Below are 22,776 nucleotides of genomic sequence, written 5' to 3' on the forward strand. Positions count from 1 at the left end.
ACGCGCTTAAGACCGGAAATGGGATCGCTTCCAAAGCGATTTCAGGCCTGGTGGAGGCCAAGGAAAGTCCCAGCCCCTCCAGCGTCAGTATCCTTAGGGGCCAAGATCTCTGGGCGAGTGGCGAGGAGCCTGCCGGGAGTTGTAGTCCGCAGCGCAGCCATGCGCCTGCGCCCTGGTCAGCTGCACCCGGTGAGCCTGGGAGAGCCGTGGGCGCCGAGGCGGTGAGTCCCGGAGCGGCCAGAGGGCGTGGCCATCCCTGGGGCGCGGGCGCGGGTAGCGGGGCACCCATCCCGCTTGGGCTGCGCAAACCGGCCGCCTCCAGCCCCGATCGGGCGGCGGGCGTGCGAGGGAGTGACGGGCGGCGGGTCCCTGTCCGGCCCGGGTCCCCGCCGCCGCTCCCTGCGACCCGCCCGGGCCTTCCCGAGCTTCTCCCGGGCGGGGAGCGCGCCTCTGGGCGGCGGAACATCCTCCCCAGGAGCGCGCTGGGGCCGCGCCGCCCCGCAGGCAGCCGATTTTCAACCGGCTTGTAGACTTGCCCGCCTTGCCTTTCCCCGAGTGCCCTCTCTTCACAGCCCTCTTCACCCACGGGCCCTGTGGGCCCGGCTCATTCAGGAGGATTTAGGGACAAGCCATCAGCCCCGAGGTGGAGTGAAGTTTGCATCCGAAAGGGCCGACGGGGGAGTCCCGAAGGGTCAGTTCCCTGGTGGACGTGGTGGAAGGTTCGGGTCGGTCCGGGGAAGGCTGCCCAGCTGTGAGGCTGGAGCTCATTAAAGGCGGGTCCGCAGCCCAAGCAGCACGGTCCCTGGATGCCCTCCAGCGACGGTTAGGTGCCTTGGCGGGGTTGGGGGAAATAGAAGCTTCCTAGGAAATGACCTTTCCTGAGCGCTTGCTCTGTGCCAGGCACGCTGCTGTTCCTTTCCGTGCAGTGGGATCCGCGCAGGAACCTCTATGAAGGAGATGCTGTGATTCTTCTCCTGTTACAGACAGAAGCCCTGGGCGCCAGGGTCCCACGGCTAGCAGGTTATCACTAGATGGGTGTGTGGCTCAAGTCCAGGCTACGATCTAGATAAAGGGGGACATGGGGACAATGTCCATTTGGCATGACTGGCTGGGAAGTCATGAGTGTTCTTTTCCTTGTCCCACTCCAAGGGAGAGGTCAGCTACAATTGGAATTATGCTGGGAGTGGGGTTAAAGGCCACCAAATCTATAGGGGTTTATCTAAGGTATCTGCATCTCGGCAAATGCAGAGAGAGGAGCCGCAGAACACGGGCGGGTACCAGTGTTGAGACTTGTGGGGACAGCTATGTGAAGGCCTCTGTGACTTCAGAGGTCGCATTGAGAACACTGGGATGTTTTTAGACACGAGCACTGCAGGAATGTGCCAATTCTAACGTCCTCACCATTTCCCTCTGGCATTTATTTGCTCTGTGTCTTGGGACAAGTTATTCAGTCCTCCTAAGCCGCACCTCCGTCCCCTCATCTGCATTCAGGGCCTAGCACTAGAGCCCGGCTCCTAACGCGGGGTGAGGGCTAAAGGAACGAATAGATGTGGGAGGCTTAGATCACTAGCCGCGGGCACAAGGCGTGATGAATGTGACGGATGTCCTTGGTTATTATTGCAGCCCCAGCTCCTGCTGGCCTGCCCTGTTGCCATGTATTTTTCTCATGGGAAAGCCACTTAGAATGCTAGTGCAGGACGGGGGTCACGGTGATGTTGCCTGAACTACACATACCCTCCAGAGGAAAGGAATGAGGGATTGATCGTTTGCTGACTTTGCAAGGTATGGCCCTGGCTAAGATGCCCCTCTGGTTGAAGGTGACTAAGGGTTACTCAAAGGTAGATGGACGTTCAGGATTATTCACCACTGGAAGTATTGCTCCCCCATTTCTTTTGTGGCCTAGCTATATACAGAGACACAAGACAATTGGAATTATGCTGGGAGTGGGGTTAAAGCCCACCAGATCTGTAGGGGTTTATCTAAGGTGAGGGGTTTTTAGCCTTGGTTGGTGGAATTCTAGAGCAGAGCTATCCAATAGAACTTTTGACTGAGATGTCTTATGAGCACTTGAAATGTGACTAGTATAAATGAGAAAGAGAATTTTTATCTTTAATTAATTTAAACTTAAACTTCCACACGGGACTACTGAATACCACAGTGGATAGCAGAATTCTGGAGGGTCTGTGGATGGTCTTGAAGGTTTTGTCAACTTTTTGAAATTGAATGCAGATTTGGATGTGATGCATATTTTTGTAGAAATGAACCCATGGCTTTCATCCAATTCTCAAACCCTCCCTCCACCAAAAACATGATCTGCTGCTTTAGGGCTTTGGTGAAAAGTAAGCAGTTTAGGGAGGTAAGTATGCCCTCTGGTAACCACTGCTGTTTCTCCTTTCTCATTTTGTCCCTCAGCTTTTAGGTGGCTCTACCCAGACGACAACATAAAGAGAGAAATTAGAATCTGCCACTTCTGGACCCAGATAAATTGTACACTGCTGGAAGGGCGCGATGGCTGTGGCCCTGGGTTGTGCAATCCAGGCCTCCTTGAATCAGGGCTCGGTGTTTCAAGAGTATGATACTGACTGTGAAGTCTTCCGCCAGCGCTTCCGGCAGTTCCAATACAAGGAAGCAGCCGGGCCTCATGAAGCTTTCAACAAACTCTGGGAGCTTTGCTGTCAATGGCTGAAGCCAAAGATGCGTTCTAAGGAACAGATCTTGGAGCTGCTGGTGTTGGAACAGTTCCTAACAATTCTGCCCACCGAGATCGAGACCTGGGTGAGGGAACATTGCCCAGAGAACAGAGAAAGAGTTGTGTCACTGATAGAAGACTTACAGAGAGAACTTGAGATACCAGAGCAGCAGGTGAGAAGAGTTTGGGATCTTAGTAATTAGATCAAAAGAAGTAGCAGAGGCAGCTGGGACTGGCTCAGACTTTCTGTCTGATACCCCAAGATTTCTCCACAGTGCTTTGCATTTTTTCCCTTCTGCTGGAATTGGCGTATGTTTCAGTGATTCTCAATACTTAAACCAAACTTGTCTTCTTTAACAAATATTTGGCAATGTCCCCTTTACTATCCTAAAATGAAATTTATAGATAATATAATCTACTTATATATACAAAATTAAAAAAAATCAATATAATAACTGCTCTGTGGGCCAAATATTGCACAAAGCCTGTTTTTATACAATCCATAAGCTAATAATGGTTGTTACCTTTTTGAAGAGTGATTTAAAAAAAAAGAAGAGTAACAGAACAATATGACCCACAAAGCCTAAAATATTTACTGTCTGTCTCATTACAAGAAAATTTTGCCAACCCTGAGTCAAATAGAATCTAGAAGGAATATAAAGGAAAAGGAACATGGTTTCTTATGAACTATAGTAAGCATTTCAGCATGCACATATTCGGGCTTGTCTGCACCAAAGCTTCATGCAGTTGTCATTTGCTTGAATTTATGCCTAGATCCACTGGGAAGGCAACAGCCAGAACTTTTAACTGATATGATACAGCTCAAACACTGTGAGCAGTGTTGCTGCTGGTCATGTGATTTCTCAAAGTAGTAAGCAGCTCCTGGTCAGTCTGAACAATAAGGAATATCATCTTTCTTTGATTTCCAAAATGACACTTTCCTGGAAAATCCAAGTCATGCTAAAATATACGAAAATATTTTGTGTTTATATGACCAACAGGGTGAGTTTCTTGAAAGGTTCTTTTTAACTCCATGAGTGTTTGAGGGAACATTCCTAAATTGTGTGGGAGGGGGAACCATTCTGCCCTGTAAATTAGGCAGACTGCCATCTCTGCTTCACTCCATTCTGATAGCCATCTTGTCTAAAATGCCCCATGGAGGTGGTGGCACTGGCCTCTGTTCAGAGCCATTGACTAAAACTCATAGCTGAGCACAGGACAGAATCTCTGGGAGAAGGGAGGAAGTGCTTCTGGGTGGGCATTAGGGGCACTTCAGCCTGGTATGTGATGGGGCTCTGTGGCCAGCCTGCCTGGACAGGAGTCGTCCAAGGTTCCCTGCCCTCCTAGGACAGAGTGAACTTATGGTTTCCCTTCTTTTCTTTGTCTTCTTGGCTTAGCTTACCATATCAGGTTTGATGTTTGTATGGTCTAGTCGTACACCACCCAGCACAGTAACCACTAGCCAAGGGTGGCTCTTGAGCAGTTGAAATGAGGCTAGTGCAAATGGAGATATGCTGTTAAGTGTGAAATGCACACCACATGCCGAAAACTTAGTATGAAAAAGAGTAGGTGTATATCACATGAACAGTTGTTTATATTGATTACATTCTGAAATTATGAGAATTGAGATATATTGGGTTAAACATTACATATTATGAAGACTGACTTTACCTGTTTCATTTCCCGTTTCATATGGCCACTGGAAAATTTACAAAGACATGGGTGGCTTGCATTATATTGCTACTGGGCAGGGCTGGTCTGGACTTGAGTGATGGTTCTGACTTTCCCCAGATCGAGAGGCAGGAAATGCTCTTGGAAGAACTGGCACCCGTGGGAATGGCACCCATACCACCAAACATCCACCTGGAGTCACCCCCACTCCAAGTCATGGGACCTGCCCCAGAGGTCCCAGTGGCAGAGGCGTGGATCCCACAGGCAGGGCCGCAGGAGCTGAGCTTTGGCGCTGCAGGGGAAGGCCAGCCCTTTCTGGACCCTGGTAAGGCAAGGGTTTCATTCCCTTTCTTTGGTTTTTGTTTTGAGAGCTCAAGAGCTCTCCAGGGTTGGGGTTGCATTAGAATACCAATTATGTGATGGAAATGGGCCCTCTGATAAAGAGTAGAAAGAGGAGGTATCTCTCTCTGAGAACAGCTGGATACAAAACACCTTCGACTGAATGGGATTGAAAACCCCTTAAGCTACTGACCCTCCTCAAGAAGCCTATTTCTCTCTTTTCATTTTTTTATTGTAGTAAAATACCCACAACCTAAGATTTACCACCTTAACCATTCTTATGTGTACAGTTCAGTGGTATTGAATACATTTATAATTTTTGTGAAGCCATTACCACCATCTATCTCCATAACTATTTTTGTCTCGTAAAACTGAAATTCTATACCTATTTAAACAATAACTCCCCATTTCCCCATCTCCTGCCCCACCCCAGCTCCTGGCAACCACCATTCAACTTTCTGTTTCAGTGAATTTGACTACTTTATGTTCGTCATATGGATGGAATCACATAGTATTTGTCTTTTTGTGAGTGGCTTATTTCACTTAGCATAATGTCCTTCATCCATGTTGTAACATGCGTCAGAATTTGCATCCTTTTTAAGGCTGAATAATAATCCATTGTATGTATAGATCATATTTAGCTTATCCATTTTGCATACATGTATACTTGGGTTGCTTCTACATCTCAGCTATTGTGAATAATGCTTCCATGAACATGGGTGTTCAAATATCATTTTAAGACCCTGCTTTTACTTCTTTTGGGTATATAACCAGAAGTGAAATTGCTAGATCATGTGGTATTTCTGTTTTTAATTTTTTGAGGAACTGCCATTCTGTCTTCCACAGAGGTTGTGCCATTTTACATTCCCACCAACAGTGCACAAGGTCTCCAGTTTCTCCACATTTTCACTAACACCTGTTATTTTCTTTTCTTTCTTTTTTTTTTTTGATAGTAGCATTCCTAATGGGTTTGGGGTGGTATCTCATTGTAGTTTTGATTTGCATTTCCCAAATAATTAGTGATGTTGGCCATCTTTTTATGTGCTTGTTGACCATTTGTAAACCTTCTTTGGAGAATGTCTAGTCAAAGAATGTCAAGTCTTTTGCACATTTTTAAATTGGTTTTTTTTGGGGGGGGTTGTTGTTGAATTTTAGAGTTCTCTCTATATTCTGGATATCAGTCCTTTATCAGATATATGATTTGCAAATATTTTCCCCATTCTGTCGGTTGCCACCCCGGGGTCTCTAGTATGCAAGACAGAACATCAGTCCCAGGCATCCTGGAGCTTCAATTCCTGTGGATAATTCAGTTATGTAAATAGGACTGTAAGATGATGTGTTGAGGGGGAGTAGGATGTTATGGGAGCCCATAGGACGGCCACCTAACCAGCTTTGGGCAGAATGGCAGCCTGTGCAAAGGCTCGGAGGGGTAGAGAGCATGGCCTGCTTGAAGACTTTTTGCTGCAGCGTGAGGGCACAGAGGAGGAGCAGAGGAGCCAGAGTGGCACTAAAATGGCTAGAGAGAGAAGCAGAGTCCTAGATCTTGAAGAACTTTGTGAGCCTTGTTGAGAGGTCATGTTTTATTCTCAGGGCACTGGGGAACTACTGGATGTTCTTAAGGGAGTGATATACACGGATTTGCATTTAGAAGGTCACTCTGGCTACAGTAAGAGAGGGAAGACTAGGAACAGGTGTCCTACAATCATCCACCTTACAGAGGATACTTTTCTGGACTACGATTGTATCGGTGATGATGGAGAGAAAAGGACCAATTCAAAAGATATGGAGGAAATAGAAATTATGGGACTTGGTGATTGACTGGATTTTGGGTGAGGAAGAGGAAGGGGTTAAGGATGGTATTCAGGTTTCTGGCCAGTGAACTGGGAAGATGGTAATATTATTCACTGACATAGAGAACACAAGAAGAGGATCAGATTTGGTGGGTCAACGTGAGTTTAGATTTGATCATGTGGAGTTTGAGGTGTTTATGGGTCTCTAGAACATTTTGAAATAAAGGTGACAAAAAAGAGAAACCTACAAGTACATATGTATGCATGTTATGGTCAAAGGAGAACTATATAATGTTGTCATTTTTGTTCCAATCTTTACATTACCTATAGTTTTCAGTCTGTTAAAAAGGTTTTAAAAATCTGTACTTTTGTATGTATGCCAGCAACAGATAGTAAAACTTAGCTAGTGATACGTCTCTGCAAGTGCACTCCCATGCCTCATGTTAATTTGCTCCTGTTAGCAACAGTCACAGGTACAAAGATTACAGATGACACTGAGCAGCAATATTGCTCTTCATTGTCGTACTGTATTCTCTGAAGCATAGGAATGTCCAGTGTATTCAACAAGGAAGAGATAGAATGAATTAAACGAGTAAAATATACCAATTTGAAGGAGAGGAAACTACCCCTTTCTTATCACTCTTAAGGTGATATATTATGCTTTGCAAAATGATACAAGACTTATTGTTCCGTAATAAAGGTTACTTAACTTTTACTGTTTTTTTTAAAATGAAAACACCTTAGGTATATTGCATGAAGTACATCCTATTGAAGGCTGAATGGAAAGCACAGAATGCTGACAGAGTAGAAGAAGAAATTTAAAAATAATGGAAGAGGTCAATTGATTTTACATTAAAGTTTGAAATATATCCCCTGTCAGCAAAACATTAATTTGTTGGGAATGAAATGGAAAAATATGCACGTATATACACATACATATATATCCATCTAATGATACTCATTTGATGTAAGTGGATACAGAGTGGGCTGGGAAGAGAGAATAAGAGAGAAATAAAAAAAGAATTTAAATGGAAAATGTAAAGTGATCTAAGAAACACATAAGCTTTAAAAAAATTCCTTATTTGAATTCAAGCCAGACACACCAGATGCTAATGGTAGGCAAATATATTAGAATGTCTGCAATCAGAAAGAACAGATGTGATGATCCTAAAAACATAAAGGATATTATGCTTATCTTTGAAAATGTGGAGTTCAAACTTAGTACACCAAATTTGGAACAATTTTCATTTGCCAAAGTTTAGGTTTTTAATTTAAATTAATAAGCTTACACTAGGAAATTGTATTCAGGATGTCAAAGATCGCATATTTTGGTGATGCAGGATATGAGAGATGAAAATTTAAAGTAAAATGTAGGGCAAAAAATGCTGTCTGTCAAGCAACAAAAGAATCTTGTAACTTAAATTTCTTTAGATTATTCTATTATACTAAAATATCATTAGCTAATATCTAGCCCTAACCAGAGTAATGATATTTCTTAGTGCAGTGGAGACTTTATGACACAGTCTTTGATAATGGGGTTTAATGAAGTCATTCCCTGAGCCTGGGGTGGTGGGGGGAACATTCATCAATTAAGCACCTTCTTTGTTAACCTCAAATTGCTTTTTCCCTCTTTGTATTGGATAGCTATTGCTGAATAACAAATTACTCCCTGTAGCTTAGCAGCTTAGAGGAAAAAGCATTTACCGCTTCACAGTTTCTGAGAGTCAGGAATTTGGGAGTGGTTGACATAGTGTTTCTGGCTCAGAGCTTCTCATATAGTTGCTGACAAGATGTCAGCAGGGGCTGGCAGGAGACCTCAATTCCTTGCTAATGGCTCTTCTCCATAGGCTGCCTGAGTAGCCTCAAAACAGGGCAGCAGATTTCCCCCAGAGAAAACGAATAAAGCCGAAGCAAGGGGGATGCTACAATGTTTTTGCTGCTACCATTTCCTATTAATTGGAAGAGAGTCACTAAGTCCAACTCCCATTTAAGAGGAGGAAAATTAAACCCCTTAAAGGGAAGAATATCAAAGAATTTGAGGCCCTATTTTAAAACAACTGGCACCCATGCTTCCTTGTCCCTACTAGCCTTTTACTTTTTACTTCAGTCTTTTAGGTCAGAAACTGATCTTTTAAACTGAAGTATAGTTGATTTGCAATATTATATTAGTTTCAGGTGTACAACATAGTGATTCAACCCATTTAAAGTTATTATAAAACATTGGCTATATTCCCTGTGCTGAATATTACATCCTTGTATCTTTTTTTTTTCTCTTTTTTAGTCAATTTTTCTTGAGTAAATTTCTTCAGTTAATTAGGTCAAATAGAATATATCCATGATGAGTCTCTTGGCTATAGCCACAAGATGAATTTACCATCCTGGACAACACATTATCATCACTTGGAAACTAATGTTTTAGACTATAACCTAAAAGGCAGAAGACATGATTGAATTTAAGGTAATAAGCTTCGGTTTCTATTTGTAGAACCCTCCCTTTTATACCAACTGACTAGCAATTGATGTTTCCCCTGTTGCTGTAAAATCACTCATCCAGTGATAATAGTAGCTACACAGACTAGTCTGCATTGAGGGTCAAGAGAAGAGCCCCCTGGGAGAAGTAGGCATTAAGGCCCGCAGTTCTGATCGCCATTCAACAACGACCCAAAGCCCTGGAGCCAAGCTACAAAACACACACTGAGCATCCTTCTATGGGCATGTGTTGGTGGAACAAATGTCCAGAATAGGAATTATTGGTTAGTGGGCATATGCATTTAAAACTTTAATAGATACGGTCAAATGACCTCTAAAATTATTGTTCCAATGTACCCTCCCCCCAGAGTGTGTGAGAGTGCTGGTTTCTGCTCCTCTTCACTCAGCCCAGGTGCCTTCAGATGGTCTAAGCTTTGCCTTGTGATGAGCGCCATGGCTGTTTTCCCCACATTAGCAAATAGAAAGAGGGCTGATACCTGTGAAAACCTCTCAGTCAGTGTCCAGTTCATTCAGCATCCATCATGGTATTCTATGGAATGTATAAGAGTAGAGGATGGGACTGAGGTCCAAAGGGTGGGAGGTGGGTCAAGGGGAATGGTTAGTGGCCTCAGCTGACATGGGACTGTGAGCATAGGTTGGGGAATGCAAACTGGTGAGAGAGTCCAGAGCAGGGCTCTGGGAGTCTGGGAAGTAGATGCTGAGTGCACTGGAGGCACCAGGATCTGAATGTTACACTGGACGACCAGGCGAGTAGGAGGCGGGGTTGGTAGATAATTAAGAAGGGCATGAGGTTAACATCCAGGAAGAAGCTCAAGTTTGAGCACATGTTCTCTGTATCCAGGGGTGGTGTAAGGGGCAAAGTTAGGTTACTGAGATTTTTCTTCCTCTTTAATATAGGCATTCATAGCTATAAATTTCCCTCTAAGCACAGGTTTTACATCCCTAAGTTTTCATTTTCATTTATCTCAAAATATTTCTAATTTCCCTTTTGATTTCTTCTTTGACTGATTGCTTAGGAGTGTGTTGTTCAATTTTTATATATTTCTGAAGTTCCCAGTTTTCTTTGTTATTTATTTCTAATTTCATTCCATTTTGGTAGGGGGCTATGCTTTGTAATTGTGAGCCTTTAACATTTTTGAACATTTGTTTTATGGTATAGCATCTCGACTGTCGTGCAGAATTTTCTCTGTGCATTTGAGAAGCATGTATACTCTGCTGTTCTTGGGTGGAGTGTTCTATAAATGTCTGTGATGTTTAGTTGGTTTATGGTATTTTTAAAGTCTTCTCTTGTTGAACTTTTGCCTAAATTTCCTATCCAATAGTGCCAGGAGGTATTGAAGTTTCCAACTATTATTGTTCAATTGTCTATTTCTTTTACTATTTCTGTCAATTTTTCCTTCATGTATTTTGGTACCCTATTATTAGAGTGCATATATGGTTATAATTGTTGTTATCTTCTTGATGGATCAATCCTTTTATCATTATGAAATGATTCTCTTTATCTCTAGTAATTTTTTTGTTTTAATGTCTACTTTGTTTGATATTCATATAGTTACTCAGACTGTTTTCTGGTTGCTACTGGCATGATACATATTTTTCCATTCCCTTATATTCAATCTATTTGTGTCTTTCAATCTGAAGTCTGTCTCCTATGGACAGCATATAGTTGGGTTTTTTAAAATCCAGTTTGACAATCTCTGCCTTTTGATTGAGTTGTTTAATTCATACCATTTAATCTTATTTTTGATATGGTTGGATTTATATCTGCCCTTTTACTTTTTGTTTTTTATATGTCTCATATCTTTTTTTGTTCCTCTATCCCTCATTTACTGCTTTCTTTTACACTAAGTAAATATTTTGAATGTAACATTTTACTTACTTTAATGAATTTTCACTATTTTTAAAGTCATTTCCTTAGTGGTTACTCAAAGGTTTAGCATGTACATCTTATCATAATCAGTGTCAGATTTATACTGACTTAATGTCAATGAGATATAGAAGTACTTCTCCTATATAACTCTATTCCCTTTTTGCCCTTTTTGGGTATTACTATCATACATATTATATCAAAAATGTTACAAGCTCAACAATACATTGTTATGGCTATTGCTTTATATAATTTTAAGACTTTTAAAGGAGCTGAGAGAAGGAAAATAAGTATATGTTATAGCTTTTGTTATGTTAATATTATTTCTTATTTCTTATTTTCTTCATTTTTCCTGAGGATTCAAATTACTGACTGCAGTCATTTCTTTAGCCCAATACAGCTGTGCTCCTGCCCACTTCATTTGTGCTGTTACTGGCAAATATATTATATTTCTATATGTTACATACCCAACACTGTACTATGTACATATTGTTTTATATAATTGCTTTTAAAATCTTTTAAGAAAAGAAAAAGAAATTTGTATTTATACTGTCTTTTATAATGAAATAATTACCCTTACTTGTGTCCTTTGTTTTTCCATGTGGATTCAAAGTACTGTTTGAGATCATGTGCTTTCAGACTGAGGAACTTCCTTTAGCATTTCTTGTTAGGCAAGTCTGCTACCAGTGAATTTTCTCAGTTTCTGTTTATCAGAAATGTTATTTCATAGTCATTTTTGAAAGATAGCATTTCTGGATATAAGATTCTTGACAGTTTTTATTTTTCTTTGAACACTTTGCCTATGTTATCCCACTGTCTTCTGGCTTCTGTTGTTTTCAGCTTTTCATCTTGTTAAGGTTCTCTTGTAGATGGCAAGTCATTTTTCACTTGCTGTTTTTCAAGAGGTTTCTTATTTTTATTTGGCTTTAAAGATTTTTACTCTGATAATGTCTATTTATAGATCTCTTTGTACTTATTGTACACAAAGTTCACTGAGCTTCCTAGATGTGTATATTGACATTTTTTAATATGTTTGGGGACTTTGGGACCATTATTTTTTCAAATATTTTTTCTGCTCCTTTCTCTCACTCCTCTCCTGGTTTTCTCGTGATATATCTTTTCTCTGAGACTCTCTGTTTCTTCATTCTTTTTTTCCTCACTGTTCTTTTGATAGCATAATCTCTCTTGATCTGTCCTCAAGTTCACTAATTCTTCTAACAGTTCAGATCTACTCTTGAGCCATTCTAGTGAATTTTTCATCCCACTCATTGTGCTTTTCAATTCCAGAATTCCCACTTGATTCTGTTCATGAACCTAAGTTTGTATGGCCCGTGCACAGTAAGGTGAAACAAACCGAAACATCAGAGTTCGAAGTGGACAAAGGTTTATTGCAGGGACAAGAAAGGAGAATGGGCAGCTCGTGCTCAAAAGACCCAAATTCTCTGATGGCTTTTAGGGAAGAGTTTTTAAATGCAACATTTGGAGTGAGGGATGCAAAGTGTATGACTTTCTTCTGATTGGTTGGTGGTAACGTAACTGGGTGGTGTTTCAGGAATCTCAGTCATCAACTTTCTGCTTCTGACCAGTCGGGGGTCTCAGCATGTAGTTACCATCCTCCACCTGGGTGGGGGCCTTAGTTCCTGCAGAACAGCTCACAGATGCATGTCAGATTGTTATGTATATCCCCTGAGGAGGAAGGAGAGCACTGTCTTATCACTGAAGTATTATTTCTTGACTGCTGTTCCTTTGTTTCTGCATTTCCTCACTTCCCTAACTAGTAGCTGCTTGAATCTGCTCTTTGGAACTCCAGGAAGGACTAGGAGGCCAAAGCCTTTTTCTACAACCAAGAAACAGAGGGCAGAGAGGGTCCTGCTCAGTTTCAACCACCCCTTTTCATTAGTATTCCTCAATCCTGAAGGGAACAGGTGTGGGACAAGAAAGGGAAAAAAGTTTTAAATAGAAAAGTTAATCATAAATTCAGCAGAGAAACTCAGTTTTAAGGGGACTCAGTTTCAATTCTTTTTTATGATTTCTATTTACTGATATTCTCTATTTGATGTTATATGATGTCATCATAATTTACTTCTTGAATCATGATTTCCTTTAGTCCTTGGTACATATTCATAATGGTTACTTTGAAGTCTTTGTTAAATTTGATATCTAGTCACTCTCATAGGCAGATTCTGTTGCCTGCTCCTTTTTTTTTTTTTCCAGTGTAGGGGTCATACTTTCCTGTCCACATGTATGTCTCATTTTTTGTTGGAAACTGGACATTTTAGATAATATATTGTAGCAACTCTGTGTCCTCCTCCCCCCTCCCCAGAGCTTGTTATTGTTATTTGCTGATTTGTTTGGTGAGTGGCTGGATTATTTTAATGAACTCTAGCCCACCCTGCAGTGTTAAGCATTTGACGTTGCCCTTATGGAGCACAGCCTTGGCTGTGCACACAGTCGTCCCGGAATGACAGTAGTTTTTTCAGGGCTTTCTTTGGTTACCACTTTCCCTGATCAGAGCCGGCTATTAATTGCAGCTAATCGCTCTATTGTTTTCAACAATGCCCTGGAGCAGAATTTGCTCTGCAGACTAATTCAGTCTAATTCAGTCCCCTTAGATAGGCTAGTTCCTGAGGTCAGTTTTTCAGATTTGTTCTGATCCCAGGAGGGCTCCTCCCAGCTGTCTCTTTCCTAGTTCTCTTCTGCAAACTAGCCAGCCTACAGTTTAGTGTGTATATTCAGTAAATCCATCACTCTTTCCAATTGCCTTTCATTACAGCCCCCACTCTTTTTGAGAGTACCCTTAGGCTTGAACTCTCTCTATTGGAAATGAACTCAGTTTCTTTGAGAAAACTTGGAGCTACCTCTTTTAAGGCCTGCTTCTCCTCCCAGGCCAAATCACTGATACATTGCTCTGAAAATGGAGATGGGGACGATGGTGTGCTTATCTCTGAGTGGCATTGCCACTTTAGGAGCTGAGCACTAGACCTGAGCCTCAGGCCTCCTTGGCTTGCCCCTGCAGGATTGGAAACCACTGCTTTACAATCACAGTCACCTTATAAAACTACAGTTGCTTTAAAGGGACAATCGGGGCCCCAGTATTCTCAGCAATACCACAGCCAATGCAGAGCTCCATCCCACCAGTGGAGAGTGGGGAAATAAAAGGAGCGCCCACCTCCTTTTCTGTCTCAACAATAGATAGCTAAAGGTAGGAGGAAAAATCCTGAGGTCCTGCCCCTCCCAGGAAGATAGGCCTCTGAACTGGGGCCCGGGAAGGAGTGCCCGAGGCTCTTTACTCTGGCAGTCACGAGTGGAGCTGGGAGGGGGACTAAAGAGAACAGTTTGGGTTTAAACACTTAAGACTCTCGCTGTTCTCTGTGAATTTTAACAGATTTTAAAAAATAGATATTTCTTGGGGGAGGGTGTAGCTCAGTGGTAGAGCACATGCCTAGCATGCATGAGGCCCTGGGTTCAATCCCCAGCACCTCTTTTAAAATAAATAAATAATTCCCTCCCCCTCCAAAAAGAAAAAGATACCAAAAAAAAAAAAAAAAAAAAAGACGTTTCCTAATTTTCTGTATGCCCTAAAGGCCATTTTGAGAGGCTTTAAATGTTTCTTTTATTATTTTTAATAATTTTCACCAGTTTCACTGGGAAATAGATCTGCAGAGGTCCCCGTGGTATCGTGCTAGAAGTCTGCCTCCCTGCATTTAGATTATAAATCAGTATTTCACACCTAGGCCTTTGCTGCTCTCTGCTTATTTCAAGTTTCAGCTTGCTCCCACTTTTACTCAATGGCAGCTTTCCTTGGATCCATGACCTCCAGTTTTATTTGACCTTGGTCTCATTACACTCTCATCCTGTTCTTAGTTTTGAAACCCAAACAAAAGCAAAATAGTGAATTTAAACAGAACGTGATTTGAAATACATCTTTTTAAAATTCCTGCTTTTTATTGAAGTGTAGTCGATTTACAATGTTAATTTAAGGTATACAGCAAAGCAATTCAGTTATACATATACATACATATAAATATATATTTTTCAGGTTCTCGAAATGCTTTTTTGTTTCTTAATCTTAAAAGGTCTTTTTTTTTCCGTGAAAATATAAAGTAAGGTATTTTAGTCCACTTCCCCTGTTTTGATAGAATGTTTTATTTGTTTTTTTTGGGGGGGCGGTTGTTTGTTTTGGGGAGGGGAGTAATTAGGTTTATTTATTATTATTATTTTTATTTAATGGAGGTACTAGAGATTGAACTGTTGACCTCGTGTATGCTAAGCACTCTACCACTGAGCTGTACCCTCCCCCCTAGAATGTTTTAAATTTTAAATTTTCATCAAATTAACTTGCTAACATCATTTTAATAATGCTAATATTTAAACTTAATGCTGCATTTCAATCTCAAATGAGCCACTTCCAACCCACACTTTATTGCAAACAGGTTAACTTGGCCAGAGCTGAGGAGGAAGACAAGGAAGAGGTGTGGAAAGAGAGTGTGAGCCAGAGCAGCTCTCAGTGAGGAGAGTGCGGGGGTCGGGGGGATGGACACCGAGTGTAGACACTTCTCCTGCTTGGTCTTCGCTTGACAGTGAGAAACACTCTTTGATGGTGATTTGGGTTAATTTCAAGAGAATCCACTTCTAGACTTTGGCTGAAACAAACCAAGACTGCTTTTGTGGGTTGCCAACCTAGTCAGTTTCCATTATAATTTGAAAATCTCAACGGAAATTATCCCAGTAAGCACTTTCATGACTTCTAGCTTTACCTTTCTCTCTTCACATAGTACTCAATAGCAGCATTTCTCAGTTTTAATATGCCAAAACTTTATGAAGATTTACTTCATATTTTGGCTCTAACCTAGATAAATCTATTATCAAAATAGATACAGTAGCAATTTAGTGTATTGATTTCAGCACAAAATTGATTCATTCCTCTTCCATTCATTAGAGGAGAATAGCCTTGAATTGAGCACAAAAGGATGTTCTCTCATTTTTGTTTTGTTCTTATCTTTCAAAAAAAAAAAAAGGACTCTTGTAAGAGATTCCAGGTGAAATAATAGTAATTGAGGAGGAAGTAGATATTGAGTGGTCATATGTCCAAGATAGCAGCCTGAACTCTGGAAACATCTTTTATGACCCAGACTATTATGCTTCTTATCTTTCTTATGGCCAGGATATCCGATACCAAAACTTGATGTGAGCTTTCCATTGGAGCATAGAGAAGAGGCCTGGGTGAAGGAACTACAAGAGTCCAAAGAAATTAAACAATTACTCGATTCCAAGTTAGGTAAGTAATTGTTCATTGATCCCAGAGAAGAAAGAAAACAAAAAACCAACCTTAATCAGGGTAAAGAGTTTTGAATTCAACTTAGGAATTTCTATATTCCTGCTGGTGGCTTAATAGAACTTTTCATTTTCCCTCATGTTCTTTTCTCTGCGGGACACAGTGACATCTGTATTCTGTTTCTCCTCTCAGGGTTTGAGATCGGGATAGAAAATGAAGAAGATACTTCAGAAAAACAGAAAAAACTGGAGGATATGTATCCATTTATTGTTACTTTAGAGGGGAATGCTCTTCATGGTCCTATTTTGCAAAAAGACTATGTACAGTTAGAAAATCAATGGGAACCACCCCCAGAGGATTTACAGACAGATTTAACAAAGCTGGTAGATCAGCAGAACCCGTCTGCAGAAGAGAAACCTGAGAGCTCCAGCTTGGAAGAACCTCTCAACCCCAGGCCTCAGAAGAAAAAGAGTCCAGGAGACAAACCTCACCGATGTTCCCAGTGTGGGAAATGTTTTGCTCGGAAGTCCCAGCTGACAGGGCACCAGAGAATTCATTCAGGAGAGGAACCTCATAAGTGCCCGGAATGTGGGAAAAGATTCCTTCGTAGTTCAGACCTTTACAGACACCAGCGACTCCATACAGGGGAGAGACCCTATGAATGCACTGTGTGTAAAAAGCGATTCACTCGGCGGTCACACCTCATAGGGCACCAGAGAACCCATTCTGAAGAAGAAACATATAAATGCCTTGAGTGTGGGAAAAGCTTTTGTCATGGATCAAGTCTTAAAAGACATCTGAAAACTCATTCGGGTGAAAAACCTCATAGGTGTCCTAATTGTGGGAAGAGTTTCAGTAGGCTGACAGCTCTGACTTTGCACCAGAGAACTCACACCGAAGAGAGACCTTTTAAATGTAATTATTGTGGGAAAAGCTTTAGACAGAGACCAAGTCTTGTTATTCATTTAAGAATTCATACAGGGGAGAAGCCGTACAAGTGTAGTCATTGTTCTAAAAGCTTCAGGCAGAGAGCAGGTCTTATAATGCATCAAGTCACTCACTTCAGAGGACTTCTTTAAGAATTGTTAAAGTAAACAAGTCCTACAGAAATTGACAGTAACTCAAAAAAAAAAATCTTAAACCTGCAGCAGCCTGTTTGTCTTGGAAGAATCTTTCTTCCTTTTTTTTTTTAAGGGAGGTGCTGGGGATTGAACTCAGGACCTTGCACATGCTAACCACGTGCTCTACCCCTGAGCTATACCCATCCCCAGAGAATCTTTTTGTTTGAGCTTATAAGAACAGCTTTTTTTCCCTACTTTAAAAACCCATCTTCCAAGACATACGAGTTCTAGACTATCCATCTACTCTTGCAACTTTCCTAGATTTGATTTATCCTGTCTCTACAACTCTTTTTTTTTATTACATTGAACATTTCTGTGAACCAAGCCAACCATATCATAAATGGAAGCATAAAACTGATGGCAATCCTTTGGAGTGTAGCATTAATATAATGGATAATCATATCTATCTGACATATCTATTATAGCAGCACCATAATTCTGCTGTCATTAGTAAAGGTAATTAAATTAGTCCAAAGCTTTATGTGTGCCCCAAGTGGCAAGAAAGGAGACAATGTATTTTGTCAAATAATAAAAATGTGTTAGGAACACGTGGATGAAGAGGATGTCATTTGCCTGGTATGAACTGGGTTCTTTCCCTTGAAAATTTTATTTTTCAAGAAATGTAAATTTTAATCTTTACTCTTGAACTTTGCAAAGTTTGCTAGTCTCCTCAGTTGGCAGTCTGGGATGATGCCACTTAGAGCTGAGTATTTGATGATTTATATTGTCCCCAGAATGAGTCAGCTTCTGGTGGAAGAATCCATTTGACAGTTGAAGTCATACAAGTAGAATCTCATTTAATTTAGATGGACTGAGGAACCAGCGTCCATTGCCTTTTACTCTCCACTGCTATTTCAACCGTGTGTCTCTCAGTGCTTTTAAATTTTACTCATTCTTTAATTCAGTGTCTCCCTAAGTGTGTGTCATAGAACATCTAGTTCTAGAAGATGTTCTGCCAATAAGTTTGGGAGTCCCTCCTGGCTGTCTCCTCTTTCTAGACTCACAGTGCTCATCAGCATATGAGAATTCCAAGAGGTCCTCCGGTAAAGGTGGAAAAAGCACCTCTTTTGGCTCAGTGTTTTACAATCCTGTTTGACCCCAGAACCCTTTTTCATGTATACCCAGTAATAATCCACAGAGCTAGTATTCTGCAAATATTCTTTGGACCACACTGCCTTTAACAAATATTTCTCTAACTATCCGTATAGTCTTGTTGTTCCCAAGCCTAGTTATCTCCAGTTGCTTCAAGGATGTTATGAGAAACTCTTTAACACACACATCATTTCAGGAGGTGAGGGTCACTAATTCAGATATTTATAAGTTGCTCAGTGATTCTCAACCTCTTTGAATTTTACTTATAATCTCTCTCTCTCTCACACACAAACGTTGCTACTTATATAAATGTTCTCATATAATAGCAGTAATGACTCAAGTTCCTATAGCAAGGGAAGAACTCTCTTTGTCAGTTAAAGCTGTTAATACATGAAAATATTCATTCAGCCTAGTTCCTGTTATAAAATACAAGAAATAGGACATTCAAGTATTTTCTCTTTATGAAGATACCAGTCATCCTTTCCTTAAACTAGTGTTAGGGAAAGTATATTTTCTTCTATTCCATTGAAGTTCTTGGAAATGATATTTAAGATGAGTATTTTGGAGGTATCTACTATGTGCCTAACTAGTCCTGTTCAAGGCTTAATGGAAACTAGTAAAGAAATTAATTCATAAAGGGTTTATCATATGCTTAGTTAAACAAGAGTTGGGAAGCAAATGGAGAACAACGCAAGAGAGTTTGTAATTAAGTGCCAAATCATATCAAGTGCTAGAGCCAGGGTGTGTCTTTAATTTTTGTCATCCAGGTCCCAGTCTGCTGCTGCTTTAAGTTGGGGGATACAACTGAGATCCCAGTAGCAATAAACATGGAACTTGGGAAGAGTCTGAATGTAGAGATGAAAACTACCGAATGTAACGGCTTCTCTTTTCTCTCTTGTGGAATTGCATTCAAACCAGAACAGTGCCTTAGAATGGATGTGCCCAACTGCTCTGTATCTATGCAATACTTTAATAAAGTGGAAACGTCTATGCTCTTCCTGCTTCAGTCACATGAACTAATTGTTGGAATAACTTAGAGATGCTTACCTGAGCAGTGGCAACAAGCACCACAGTGGACTCCTGCCCCCAATCTAAGTTGGAATCGCTTGACTCCCTGCAACCATGGTGCTCGGTTTATGCATCCGTTTTAGCATTTCATGCAGTCAGTTTGAGCTAGTAGGGTCAGTTGCAATCATAGTATGAGCTGTATCCTCCCCCTCATCTACATCATAAACACATGTGACTGGATTTTACAGGGTAGAGAATATCTATTATTCATTCCTTTGTCATAGTGTCCTGTATATAATAAGCACTAATAAATATGTGTGACGTTGAATCAGGAATTATGTGAAATAGTTCTTGGAAACATAGCATAGTTACAACATTGTGTGGATGTGCCTAATTATACTTCTGAGCATTTCAAAAAGATAAGGGCAAAATACAATACCTACCTCCTGAGTATTATGAAGGGGAAAAAAGAGTACCCACCTCTTAAGTACTATGAAGATGAAATGAAGTATATTTTGTTCAGGTCCTACACAGTGTAAGCTTTCAGTAAATACCCAGCATATTGTATTTTAAGTATTGTTTAATGATAAAAGCATTTAAGGCTATGGATTTTCCTCTAAATATTACTCTAGTCACATTCCATACTTTTAAAAAAATTAACTATTTTTAAAAATTTTTTCTTAATGGAAGTACTGGGGATTGAACCCAGGACCTCGTGCATGCTAAGCACGCACTCAACCACTGACTATACCCATCTCCCTATACTTTTTATATGTAATGCTTCTATTAGCCAGGATTCTCCAGAGAAACAGGATGTGTGCGTGTGTGTATATATATAAAATATATAATATATATTTAATATATATATTATATATATTTTATATGTATGTATAATATATTATATATATAAATATACATTATATATATATTTAATTAGATTTAGATTTATTACAGGAATTCACTCATACAGTTACGAAGATTGACATGTCCCATAATCTGCCATCTGCAAACTGGAGAACCAGGAAAGCTGGTGGTATAATTCAGTCCGAGTCCCAGTTACTTCCATCTTTAGCAGTGCCCTTGGTGTTTGTGAAGGGGCAGTAACTGAGGAGACACTGCCTTGTTCCCCATTCTGCCTCCCTGTAATTTTGTACTCCCCATACCCTTGGTAAGAGTTTTATTGGACCCATTTTATGGATGCTATATAGCAATTGTGAATAGCTGCTCAGCTATCAAGACTGGCAGTAAAAACAGGAGACTAAAGGACCTCGAGAAACCCAGCCTCTCCAAGCCAGGCTGAGAAAGCACTCCCTTGGGATTCCACAGTGGTCTGTCCTGAAAGCAGCAAGAAAACGCGATGGGCACTTCGAGGTTTTTGCAACAGTGGCCCTCCTGAATCAGCAGGGATGGTTTCCTAGTGTGCTGACTAGGTTGTCTGGGGACCACACAGGTGAATCAGTGCCCAGGTGGCTCACTGTCAGGTCAGGGAGCAGAGATGTGACACTTTGCCCTCTTGCACCTGTGGTCACCATGACATTCTGAAGAGAAACAGTCTTGGACACCTCCAGGAAACTGTATGATCTTTCTTTCTGCAGCCCTCTCTCATTTCTCACCCAGTGTATGGGCTGGACATTCTTACAAAGAACCAAAACTCACACTACGCCTCGGGCAGCCCCTGTTCTTTTCTAGTCCTTTGTGACAGATACGGAACAGACAGGAAGACAGCTCATCTCTTAATCTTTCCTTAGCATTAACAATCAGCTTCCCAAGCGCTCCCCCACCCCCAATTCTGCAATTGTAACGACAGTGATTGGGGATTTTTCTCACCAGAGCGATGTATAAGTTAGTCTCTATCTAGCCTTTTCCAGCTTGCATTGTCAGACAGGACTTCTCAGAGGTCTGGCATGGCCTAAGTTCACAATTTTTAAGGAGCTGAAGGTGTTAAAGCATTATATATCTTTCCTCTGAGTGAGTGAAAGCCATCACATTCTCCAGATGATACACTGATTTTCAAAAACACAATTTTCTCTGCAAGGATTACCTGGAAACCAGATTCATATATTAGAGAACCAGTTTACATTCAAAAGATACATAACTACTGAGTCACTGAAGAATCGCTCTATATTTTTATTAGAAATAAACAATATCAGTAATCCACGTTGATTGCATGCAACCACTTACTGCCGTGCTCAGAATTTCAACTTGGCCGTGGTGGAGTCCATCCATCCGCGGTCTTCCGTCTCCTGGATATCCTACTGCCATCATCACCTTTCAGCATAGCCTGTATTTTGAAGTGCTTTCGTGCTAGAAGTAAGACCGTCCAGGACAAATAATACTCTGTACTTCACACCACACTCTATATCCCTTCAACTACTGCTTCTTCATATTCCCTTTCAAAATAAAATACCGTTTTGCTCAGTCTTAACAAAGCCTCTGCTCTGAGCTCTACATAAACAGACCCAGATTGCATGCATCTAGAGAAGTTAAAGGCATGAAATAGAGATACCAGACCGCCCCTCTACATGCAACTCCAGGCTTAGCCTTCAACGGCTTCTGCTGCTGAAGACCTGTAGGAGTTAAATACATCTCCCAGTGTTCTGTCTGCAGCACCTTCCCTGAGTGTTGAGGCTGCTCTGTCCTTCTTCCTTGGCCAGCTTCGGGTTCCATTCAGACCTCCTTCTCCACGCACTGAGCTCTGAACAATAGAATCTCCAAGCTCTGGAGTCTATTTTTCCTCTTGGAGGGCATTATCTTAACTTTGCCACACCACTGCATTCCAGCTCACCTCTCTAAAGGCCCCTGAAATGAAGAGCATCAACCAGCTCTTGGATTAATATCGCTGTCCCAAGACCCATATACAAGGGGAGGGGCCACCCATATCGGTAAAGGTGGGACTGAAAGTTGAATTCTTCTGTGTGATGCCAGGAAGCCTTTTAGCACAAGTCATTTGTTCAAAGTAAAAGTGTATGTCACTGCTGGGTTTAGCTGCCTAATAACAATACTATGGAGAAGTTGATTTGCCCTCAAGAAAATGGCTCACTCTCCTTTTGTCCCTGCTAAAAGCCTTTGGCTGTTGGTCATCTGAACCCACTTGTCATATTGGCCTCCTTGAAGGGGTACCTGCATTGCCTCCAACGGGCTTGGCTTACCAGAGCTTTATCTGGGAAGCCTCAGACAGTCCTCTGCCTTCCCCTTAACAAAATTAATTCAAGGTTTCCCCTTCTTCTCTGCACCTTATGGTGTGATGACCTTGCTCCCCCAAGGAGTAGACAATACACGCTTTAAAGTGGACTTGTAGGATTTGAATGTCTTACTTTTGATTTGAAACCACATCAAATCAACTTGTACAGGGGTCGTCTGCTTCTGGGTCACAGCCTAATGGTTCCTGGGACAATTATATTTGAATGGAGCATCATGTGATTCAGGGATTTAGT

The 22,776-nt window shown here is 41.1% G+C and overlaps 1 protein-coding gene across 3 annotated transcripts; it reads left to right on the top strand.

The window, feature by feature from the left end:
- Positions 1–99: 99 nt before the first annotated feature.
- Positions 100–19,329, top strand: ZNF449 (zinc finger protein 449). 3 transcript variants are annotated; one of them, XM_032474760.1, is made up of 6 exons: positions 717–1,020; positions 1,624–1,782; positions 2,413–2,862; positions 4,481–4,685; positions 16,011–16,124; positions 16,314–19,329. In XM_032474760.1, the coding sequence occupies exons 3-6, from the start codon at positions 2,509–2,511 to the stop codon at positions 17,198–17,200; spliced, it is 1,560 nt and encodes a 519-aa protein (XP_032330651.1). In that variant the 5' UTR covers positions 717–1,020; positions 1,624–1,782; positions 2,413–2,508; the 3' UTR covers positions 17,201–19,329. The 3 variants fall into 3 exon arrangements, with proteins under 3 accessions (XP_032330649.1, XP_032330650.1, XP_032330651.1); XM_032474758.1 differs by lacking the exons at positions 717–1,020; positions 1,624–1,782 and adding an exon at positions 100–221; XM_032474759.1 differs by lacking the exons at positions 717–1,020; positions 1,624–1,782 and adding an exon at positions 258–691.
- The last annotated feature ends 3,447 nt before the right edge of the window (positions 19,330–22,776 follow it).

Source organism: Camelus ferus, chromosome X (assembly GCF_009834535.1).
Source record: "Camelus ferus isolate YT-003-E chromosome X, BCGSAC_Cfer_1.0, whole genome shotgun sequence".
Lineage (NCBI taxonomy): Eukaryota > Metazoa > Chordata > Mammalia > Artiodactyla > Camelidae > Camelus > Camelus ferus.